The 10,151-nt window shown below is 40.3% G+C and overlaps 2 protein-coding genes across 4 annotated transcripts in view; one reads left to right on the top strand and one right to left on the bottom strand.

Moving 5' to 3' along the window:
- On the bottom strand, positions 1-6,333 carry LOC141771155 (uncharacterized). Of its 3 annotated transcripts, none has more exons than XM_074641132.1 (3): positions 5,635-6,333; positions 4,212-4,439; positions 1-2,687 (listed from the first exon to the last, which is right to left on the bottom strand). In XM_074641132.1, exons 2-3 carry the CDS (start codon positions 4,425-4,427, stop codon positions 798-800), a joined length of 2,106 nt encoding a protein of 701 aa, XP_074497233.1. In that variant the 5' UTR covers positions 4,428-4,439; positions 5,635-6,333; the 3' UTR covers positions 1-797. The 3 variants fall into 3 exon arrangements, with proteins under 3 accessions (XP_074497233.1, XP_074497232.1, XP_074497234.1); XM_074641131.1 differs by lacking the exon at positions 5,635-6,333 and adding an exon at positions 5,296-5,624; XM_074641133.1 differs by lacking the exon at positions 5,635-6,333 and having other exon boundaries at positions 4,212-4,725.
- Positions 6,334-7,078: 745 nt separating this feature from the next.
- LOC141771154 (MAP/microtubule affinity-regulating kinase 4-like) overlaps positions 7,079-10,151 on the top strand; it is a 71,510-nt gene continuing 68,437 nt past the window's right edge. The window contains exon 1 of the mRNA XM_074641123.1: positions 7,079-7,135. Coding sequence (XP_074497224.1) covers positions 7,094-7,135 — 42 coding nt within the window. The 5' untranslated portion in view covers positions 7,079-7,093. The remainder of the gene's footprint in view (positions 7,136-10,151) is intronic.

The following is a 10,151-nucleotide window of genomic DNA, read 5'->3' as shown; positions in this document are numbered from 1 at the left end:
TGTTTTTTTTCTTCTTTTATTGACTTTCATAATGCATTGGAAGAAGCTTAAAATATTTTGACTGGTATATTGTCAGTATACTCCTGTCATCAAGCCAGTTTTCACTGAACACATGCTCAACCCTTCAAAATGTAAGCTGTACCACTTATTCGTGCAAGAACTCTATTAAAGGAACAGTGCGTAATATTTCGGGGGATCGATTGGCAGAAATGGAATATAACCGTTTATACGGCCGTTTCCTAACCCTAACTAACTGGTTGTGTTGCCTTTCACTTCCTGTGAAAACAGAAGTTTATTTTGAAAGGACACTATGCATGTAATGAGTGTGTAATGACACGCCGTCCCTGGTTTGTCCAAAAGTAACGCAAGAGAGGTACGTCGGTCTCCGATGCCGAGGCACTGACCAAGCGGCGGTATTCGACAAGTCGGGAGTGAGAATGTGTTATTTTCTATCTACATAACACTGGCTGTAGATAGGGACATTCACGTTTGCGTGTCGGCCACCGTAGTTCTTCTACACTCGGCACGCGGGAGAGGCTTCACTTGGTTGCAATCTGCAACCTCACCGCTAGATGCCACCAAATCCTACACACTGCACCTTTAATACTGACAAATCTATCTTGCACTTTTGCATTATCACATTATTCCAGCGCAAATTCTCCCTGAATTAATTTGATTTACACAATTGAATACATTCATACATATTAAAACTTACAGTATATTGAGATTATACTTAAAAATCAAGAGCAGACATGAAAAGCAAAGACGGGAAGGAAAGTTTAGAGAGCACAAAACCACTACAAAGGATGTGGCAGGCGGCCGACAGCTATGAGAGAAATCGTGAGCAGAGTCAGCATTTCTAGAGGAAATGAAGGTGACAAGCCACTCGCTGCACTTGTCATGCAATGATCGTGTAACAGCAGCGGAGACAGAGCTGCCTGAGAGAGTGGTGCACCCTCAGTTAAGTGTGAGGAAGAAGAGGAGAAGAAGCACATGGGCTGATCTCCGAGCTTGTCTCCGTGCATGTTGACCCAGCTGCTGATGTAGAGAATACGTGCACAGGTGCAGTCCCACATATTACCTGACAGATAGACGGCGCCAAGGTTTCTTAAAGGCTCCAGAGTCCCGTTCTCCACCGCTCTGAGCTGGTTGGACTTCAAACTCAATTTCTGGAGGTTCGTAAGTCCTTGAAACACATCAGGCTGCAGGCGATCCAGCTTGTTTCCATCCAAGTGGAGCTCTGTTAGCTTTGAAAGTCGGGCAAAGAGCTGAGGGTCTAAACTATCCAGGCTGTTGTTCTTTAGCAGGAGCTTGCGGAGGACGAGGAGGGGATAGAAGGTGTCGAACGGGATGTCACGGAGCTGATTGAAGCTCAACTTGAGCTCTTTAAGGCTTGTCAGCCCTGCAAAGTCATCAGGAGAAAGCTCTGCGATATGGTTGCTGTCCAGATCCAGTGTATTCAGATTCGATAGATTCATGAACAGGCTTGTAGGAAGGTTAGCGATGTGGTTTTCATCTAGCTTTAACTCTTTTAAACCGATAAGATCTCTGAACTGGTCTGGGTGTAGAGAGGTGAGATGGTTGCGAGAGAGCTTCAGCGAACTGACTCTCGCCAAACCGTGGAAGACTGAGTGATGTAGAGACTTGATGTGGTTGCCATCGAGGTGTATCTCCTTGAGGGCCTTCATCTTGTGGAAAAGGCCTTTGGGAAGGTGCCTCAGAGCGTTGTTCTCCAAGTCAAGGTTCTGAAGTGACTTGAGCTTGTTGAACAGAGCAGGGTGGAGCACCAGGATGCGGTTGTTTAACAGCTGTAGCTCGATGAGTCTGGACAGCGAATCAAATACGCCAACTGGTACATCAGAGATCTGGTTGCTATCCAGCTGCAACTCTCGCAGGTTGTTCAAGTTACTGAATACTTCCTGGGGCAGAGATGTCAGTCTGTTCCTGTACAGATCAAGTAACTCAAGGCTGGTCAGGTCGTTGAATGCTTTTGAGGGAAGAGAATCTATGAGGTTGACACTGAGGTCCAGCTCACTCAGCATGGTCAGACCTCTCAGTGATCCCTCAGACAGAGTGGTCAGCTTGTTGTTGTTCAAGTCTAGATGAACCAACAGGCCCAATGAGGAGAAGCAATCCTCAGGGAGACTGGTGAGGCTGTTCTTCTGTAGATACAGATACTGGAGCCTGTTGACATCCCTCAGTGCTTCAGCTGGAACAGTGACCAGCATGTTGCCGCTCAGGTCAAGCTGTTGGAGGCCTGTTGCTCCTCTGAAGCTGGCTTCGTCCACACTTGTGATTCTGTTTTTGGAGAGAACAAGTTTCTCCAACACAGTGGAGTTCTTGAACACACCTTCCTCTATCCTTGTTATACTGTTATGGCTAAGGTGGAGTTCAGTGAGGGCGAAGGCTCCTTCCAATCCACCAACCTGTAACATTTGAATCTGGTTAAAGTTCACATACAGCGTCTTCAGATTAGCTAATCCGCGGAGGAATCCAATGGGTAGATATTCAATCTGGTTCTCACTCAGATCCAGTAAGGTGAGAGCAGGGCAGTTTAGGAACTGACCGGGGTTTAGAAATGTCAGTTCATTGTTGCGTAGGAAGAGCTTAGACAGCTTCGTCATATTGGGCCAAACCGGGTTGAGGAAGAAGAAGGCATTCATCTGATTCTTTGTCAGGTCCAGGACCTACAGAATATCCAAGAAGGAGAGAAGACAGTGAAAGACTGTTATGTACAGCCTAATCCTTAAGAAATATCATAGAAAAGATAATTAGTGTAAGATAATACATCAAAGTAGAGTTGAGTTGAGTTGCCTCAGGTGGGCATTAAAGGAACAGTGTGTAACATTTGGGGGGATCTATTAGCAGAAATAGAATATAATATTCATAACAATGTTTTTATTAGAGTAAAATCACTTGAAACCAATAACTGTTGTGTTTTCGTTAGCTTAGAATGAGCGCTTCATATATACATAGGGAGCGGGTCCTCTTCACGGAGTCCTCCATGTTGCTCCGCCATGTTTCTACAGTAACCCAGAACGGACAAACCAAACTCTGGCTCTAGAGAGAGATTTTTGCGCTTTTATGTTACCTGAAGGCCACCGTAGTTCTCCGACACGCTTGTGAAACTGCGGTAACGTGAGCCGCAGAGTGCTAAACCGTGGTACCGCCAGCCGCCGTCTGACTTCTGTTGCTCCTAAAGTTGTGTTATTATGGTAAGGATGGCGTTACCACGATTTTGCACTTGGCGGCTCACGTTATCACAGTCTTGAAAAGGGAGGAGTGAGCGGAGGGGTACTCAGTTGGTTGCAATTTGCAACCACACCACTAGATGCCGCCAAATCCTACACACTGCACCTTTAAGTCTGTTTCAGAAGAGATTAGCCTACGGGCCAGAAATTTGGTTTGAAAAGCAGAATTTCACTTAATAATGGAATGGTCATTTTTGTTTTTGCACATTTAATCCATAAAAAAATCACAATTTTACCGGGGGTTATGTGCCAGATTGTTTCTTGGCTGCAAGTAATTTTCTGGAGTCTTTGTTGGCTGTCTGGCACCTGGTCCCGTCAGTCATTGTCGTGTTTACACTTTAAGGTACAGTGTGTAGGATCTGCTGGCATCTAGTGGCGTGGTTGCAACCAACTGAGTACTCCAAGACTGGCTCAAAGGCCATCCTTACTATAATAACACTACTTTAGGAGCAACGGAAGTCAGACGGCAATTGGTGGTGTCCCATGTGAGACCAAAAGTCAACTTATTTTAACTTACGTCTGTAGCTTAATAACATAACAAACATAGTCATCTTAAGCCAAATCATTGTTTTTTTTACTAAACTTAATCAAGTAGTTTTGTTGCGTTTTGTTTTGTTTCAATTTACAACAGTTTAAAAAGGTTTAAAAGTGACTGTAATCGGTGAGGAAATACGTTTCCCTCGAAAACGTAGGTAGACAGCCATTGGTTTCCATTCACTATGGTATGAGAATTGACATTTAATAGTCAATATGTGAAACCATGGAAAACCACCAGTATGGCTCTTTAATGAAAGTTCAATTCAGCACTGTCTCGCTGTGGGATATCACCAGTAGACAGACACTTTGAAAATTTAAGCGGGGACTTTCCTAATGCAGGAGTCTCTAACCGATGCGGCGCTGCATCGTTTTCAAAAGCCTCACACACAAAGCGCAGTTTCCAGGCTGCTGTATGTTTCATACCTGCAGCCTCTCCAGCCCACGACTGGGTATTTCCAGGATCTCGTTGTATGAGACGTACAGCTCCTCCGTGCCCTCTGGCAGCTCAGGGATCTCTGCCAGTCCTTTCTCCTGACATGCTACACTGGTCAGGTTGTTGAGACATTGGCAGGTTGGCGGGCAGAGGTTGGACGCCCACGCCAAGAGGCTCAGGGAGGCCAAAGTTAAGGCTGCCAGCATGGTCGGCTACGGCTGAAAACAAACATGAAGCATGAAACAGTACAATATTGTTCCATTCCAAAGTGTTTTATAAACCCCCAAAATTATTAACTTTAGGTCATTGTATTTAATTGAAAATATGATTTCACATTTTACTGTTTGCTTTGGTTTTGGAGAACAAGATCTGACAGAGAATTAAGAAAAATAGGCATCACTGAGTTAAAACTATTCTCCATAATATTTGGACCAATATGTATTCTGAATAGATTTTATTTGTTCATTCTGCATGTTGTATTCCTTGAACCATCATAGTTTGCTGATTTATGAAGGCTTCAATTTAGTAAGATAAATGAACTTAATATTCCTGAAAGAAATGCAAACATTTTTAAAATACATTGATTGATAATAATTAGTTTTTTTAAGAGTTTTCTTTTTACAATACTATATTTATTGTTTTTTTGTTCATCAACAGCAGAACAAACATTCACAAACGTCCCCAATAATAACATTCTCAGTACAAAGAAACTTAACAAACCTAATATTAATATAAAATAAGCCAGTAAAGATACAGGAAAAACACATTATATACAAAAAATAGATAAATAAATAAAAAGAATATACACAAGTAAAAAGAATATATATATTTAAAAGAATAAAATAAAATAAAATCTATTTATATAAACATATATATACTGTATACATATATTTCTTTTGCAACACTTTTGAAGACATTGGTTATTTACGGGTAAACAGTATTAATTATAAATTAAATAGCTTCAAGATTTATGTTTTTGGGTGTGGTTAAAACTGTTCAATCGTCAATTCAGTAAATCATTTTTAAGTGTTTCTCTCGTTATAACATTGTAATTTCATTTAAATCAAAACTTACCACTGATGAGAACGCAGTGCTTCAAGTTTCAAGTTCTTTTGTTAAAAAGCTGACTTTGCAGACTGTCTTTATACTTGACTGTGCAGGATGCCGTGTTTTATATGTTGCAGAGGAAGTTATGAAAAGACCAAACCAATGTGGTAGCCCGACTGCACGACACAGTTTCTTCTATCTTGCATAAAGACGGAGACAGAAAACTCCCCACTGCACCCTGACAAACCACATCAGTGAGTCCATCAACGGATGAAGAGAAATCGAGACCTAAGGAACAGGCTCATAATAATACAGCAGCCCGTTGTTTAAAAAATAGTCTGATAATGCAGATACACACACACTCACCCATACACTTAACAGGTAATCTATTAGATATCTTGGAACCGTGGTGGACTCAGGACTCAGGACTAAGGGGTGAAAAATAAAAAAAGGCACCAGATGCATCCACTGCATCGCACATTTCAATTTTAATGTGCACTCTAGAGGGTGCATCATGTTTTCTCTACTGGAAGGAGTCCCTAGGGGGCATTTTATCATGATTTCTCCATTTAAAAGTGTCAGTAGGCAGTATATTTTTGGCATCATTGGGCAAAAATTCCATAATAACCTTTCAGCATATTGTAATTCAAGTGTTCTGAGAGATAACTAGACTTCTGCACCTCCTCATGGCTCTGTTTTCAGGCTTTAGGAAATCTAGCCCGTGATGGGAAGACTTTGACCAATCACAGGTCATTTCATTGAGAGAGAGCGTTCCTATTGGCTGTACTCTGGTCATGTGACCGGTACTTGGCGTTCCTTCACCAGATTTTACAATGGCAGCGGCGTCACAAACTTTCTCATTTTACAGCTAAACCGTGCACTACAAGATGATTCTGAAAACATCTGAGGAGAGAAATAGGCATTAACGTAACATAGTATTGATTCATATTTGATCAGCGCTGCCTAGTTTGACCGTTTGGTCGGAGTTCGCGAGTGATTTACAGCCAGCTCTCATAGACGGCAGATGGACAGCAGACCTCAGATCAGCTCTTACTGCTTGTTTTCCTCTGGTCTGTGAAATCTGTAAGGACAGGTTTTTTTTCAGGTTACCTGTTTCTGTACTACTGTCACGATATAGCGACCGTTTTATAAAAATTACTTTTTTTTGATCATATTTGCTCCAACCTCGCCTACTTCAGCTTTAAGGGCACCCTAGAGGGCACTGCATCATGTTTCCTCCACTTTAAGTAAACAAATATGTGTGTTGGTTGTGTGTTGATGTCCTCTGGGTCAGCTTGAGCCACTGGCTGGATCAATCCCTGCTGACGTACTCAGATCAGCACAAATCACTAGCTGTTGTACACACACACACACACACACACACACACAACCCTAACCCTCAAATGTAGGAAGCAACAGAAACATCACCCATCCCCTCTCTTCCTTTTCCATAGCCCATTAGTTGTATTGACGATTCCACATCCAGTGTTTTTTTCCCCTCTAATTGGTTTACACACAGCTGACCGGACAGTGATGCTAATGATGCCGGTGTACTCTGTAACACAGTGTTCAGAACAAGCTCTAAAATCCATGGAAATATGGACCGCTGCTCCAGTTGTTCTTTCCAGCATCGATCCTCTCGCCGTTTCAGCAGCAGCAGCATTCAAACCTCTCTCTTTCTCTGCCTCTGCTCTCCGAGGGATGACAGTGAATCTGCTCGTCTGTCGCTCACCTACTAGTTCCACTATCAGTCTCTCAGTCTGAGGGGGGTCCAGGTCACTGAAGGTCTCAGTCATAACAAGGAAGTAGGGGTAACGTGGGAAGGATGAGGCCCTGGGTTCGCTCCAACAGGTCCAGATCAGTCCAGGTAAGACTTCTAATTTGTGCATGAATCCATGTACTCAAGGATGTGAATATACCTGTGCTTTTAAGCATGCTGATGAGTTATAGGGCTCTTCTCTCTCCACCTGTTAGGCCTATGAGAAGTGAGAGGACAGGTGAGCCAGCTGAGGATTAGACTGTGCTCTGCAGAGTGTTGGGTTTGATGGTTTTGGTTTCCTTGGTTTCATGAATCACGCCTTGACTCTGAGATTCAAAACTTTACTGGCCATTTCTGCATATATATAGAATTTAACTTTTTAGAATAATCAAAATAAAATAAAAGTTCTGGGCTGTAGTGTAATCCAAAGCTACCACTCTGAGAGAGAAAGTCATCTTTTAAGTTAGTAATGGATCAATATGATACACATGATACATCATTCACATTTTACTGAAATATACATATTCATAAAATCTGAAGTGATAGTAATAACTGAGCTTCTGAGCTTTGTTGCAATAAAATGATATTCTAAATAAGGTGTTAAAGAGGGCATGTTAAGTTTATGTAAAAGGTGCAGTGTGTAGGATTTGGTGGCATCTAGTGGTGTGGTTGCAGATTGCAACCCACTGAGTACCTCTCCGCTCACTCCTCCCATTTCCAAGTCTGCAGAAATGTGAGCTGCCGAGTGCAAAACCGTGGTAACGCCGATTGCCTCGCTCAGATGCCATCCTTAGGAGCAACGGAAGTCAGATGGTGGCTGGCGGTACCACAGTTTTGCACTCTGCGGTTCACGTTATCACAGTTTCACAAGCGTGTCAAGAACTACGGTGGCCTTCATTGTAACGTAAAAACGTGAAAGTCTCTCTCTAGAGCCAGAGTTTGGTTTGTCCGTTCTGGGCTACTGTAGAAACATGGCGGAGCAACATGGCGGCGGACTCCGTGAAGAGGACCCGCTCCCTCTGTAGATATGAAGGACTCATTCTAAGCTAATGAAAACACAAATATTCTGAGTTTCAGGTGATTATACGCTAATGAAAACATAGTTATGAATATTATATTCCATTTCTGCTAATTGATCCCCCAAAATGTTACACACTGTTCAGCTTCTAGAGATCTCGTGTTTTGCTCAAGGACACTTCACTTGCTCAAGGATACACCACGGATATGTGGAGTTGATCCCTCATATTCCAGGCTGACGACAGTTTCATTAACTGCTAAGTCACCTTACCATACAGGGTTGCTGTTTTAATAGTGCTGCAAATCAATCTCTTTTTCTGTCATTGCTGTTTTCAATATATGCGACTCTCAACTTTGAAATGTAAAACTGCTATCAGGAGCTACAACATGGGATATACTGTATACCACTGTGTTGTGCCGTTGATGCCTCCAGCTGTGCTAATCAGGCCTGCTGTTTGATTACTCTTGTAAGTTGTGAATAAGAGTTGGTTGAATTGTCTTTAATGTGCTGAGATTTCCTGGTAGGAGGTCTACACAAACTTCTGGTGACATAATGTCTCTCTCACACACATGAACACACACTACTGCATGTCTGTGTGAATGGAGTGATTGTGTCTTTAAGAACATGGGGAGAAGGGTGGCTGAGGGATGTTGTGTTTGATGCTGTTGGACATATTGTGATGTTTTTTGTTTTTTTAAACCAAAAACAGAAACATAAAACACATCTATTTGAGAGCTGTACTGGCCTGGGTGCACATATCAACATATATCATGAACATCTTGAATCTCCATTCAAATTGATAATTTGAGGAGACAAAGAAAAGCACCAAAGGGGAAAATAAAGTGTTGTGTTTAATGCAGGTTTTCAGGATTTTTAAGATTTTAATTGTAATATGAAGCTCTTCTGAAAATTAAAAAAAAGTATAAACATGTGGTGATGCATTTGAATCAGAATCAGGTTTATTGCAAAGTAGGTTTTCACATACAAGGAATTTAACTCTGTATTTTGATGCATAACAATACACATAGTAAGAGAAATAAAAAAGTAAGAGAAAAGAAAAAGAGAAAACAAGTGTGGCCAAAGTCAAGAACTACACATATAAAATAAAAAAGTGTATAAACAAAATAAAAAATATAAAAATATGCAAGATATATCCGTTTGTAAATCCAGGGAAGAGAGGATTATAATAATAATACTAGAAAAAGAAGAAGGATAATAGAAGACAGAAGAATGTTAAACTGACATATTTTTTTCTCTCTTGAAATGATGCTAGCCACCAGGTGGCGATAATGATATATTAGGAGAAAGAAATATTAGTTGAGTTGAGAAGAGAAAATAGAAAAAAATTACAAAAACAAGTACTGCAAAAGTCAAGAATCATACATAGAAAAAATTACAATAAAAATGATATATAAATATGCAAAATAAATAAATAAATAAATAATAAGTTGAGTTGTTTTCCAGGAGCATAATAAAAATAGTAAGAAAAAAAAAAAAAAAAGTACCGCAAAAGTCAAGAATCCAACTTATGAAATTTAAAAGTTTACAGTAAAAAATAAATAAATAAATATGTTTTAAATGTGTGTGTGTGTGTGTGTGTGTGTAATAATAATAATAATAATAATAATGATAATAATAATAATAATGAAAATTAAAACTGACATATTTTTTCTCCTTAAATAACTTAGCCACCAGGGGGCGATAATGATATATTAGGAGAAAGAGATTGGTTTTCAGTTGTTTTCCAGGAGGTTCAATTCAGGTGGTTTTGTCATGAATTTAAGTTATAACAGACGCCCTTTATTACTGTTTATGTTTATGTAAAAACTGTCGAAAAAGTAAGTCTTCCTTCAGTTATAAAATTGTGACTTTAACTCACAAGCAAACGTTAGCTACGATTTCTGAAACTCTGAAAACTGATTTAATGAGGAGTACTTGAAGGTAAGTAAATAAGTTGAGTTGTTTTCCAGGAGCATAATAGAAATAGTAAGAAAAAAAAGTACTGCAAAAGTCAAGAATCATACATAGAAAATAGAAAAATGTACTGTAAAAAATTATATATAAATATGCAAAATAAGTAAATAATAAGTTGAGTTGTTTTCCAGG

This window comes from Sebastes fasciatus, chromosome 7 (assembly GCF_043250625.1).
Source record: "Sebastes fasciatus isolate fSebFas1 chromosome 7, fSebFas1.pri, whole genome shotgun sequence".
Lineage (NCBI taxonomy): Eukaryota > Metazoa > Chordata > Actinopteri > Perciformes > Sebastidae > Sebastes > Sebastes fasciatus.
The sequence above is the reverse complement of the archived record's forward strand: the minus strand, read 5'-3'. Positions and strand labels throughout refer to the sequence as shown.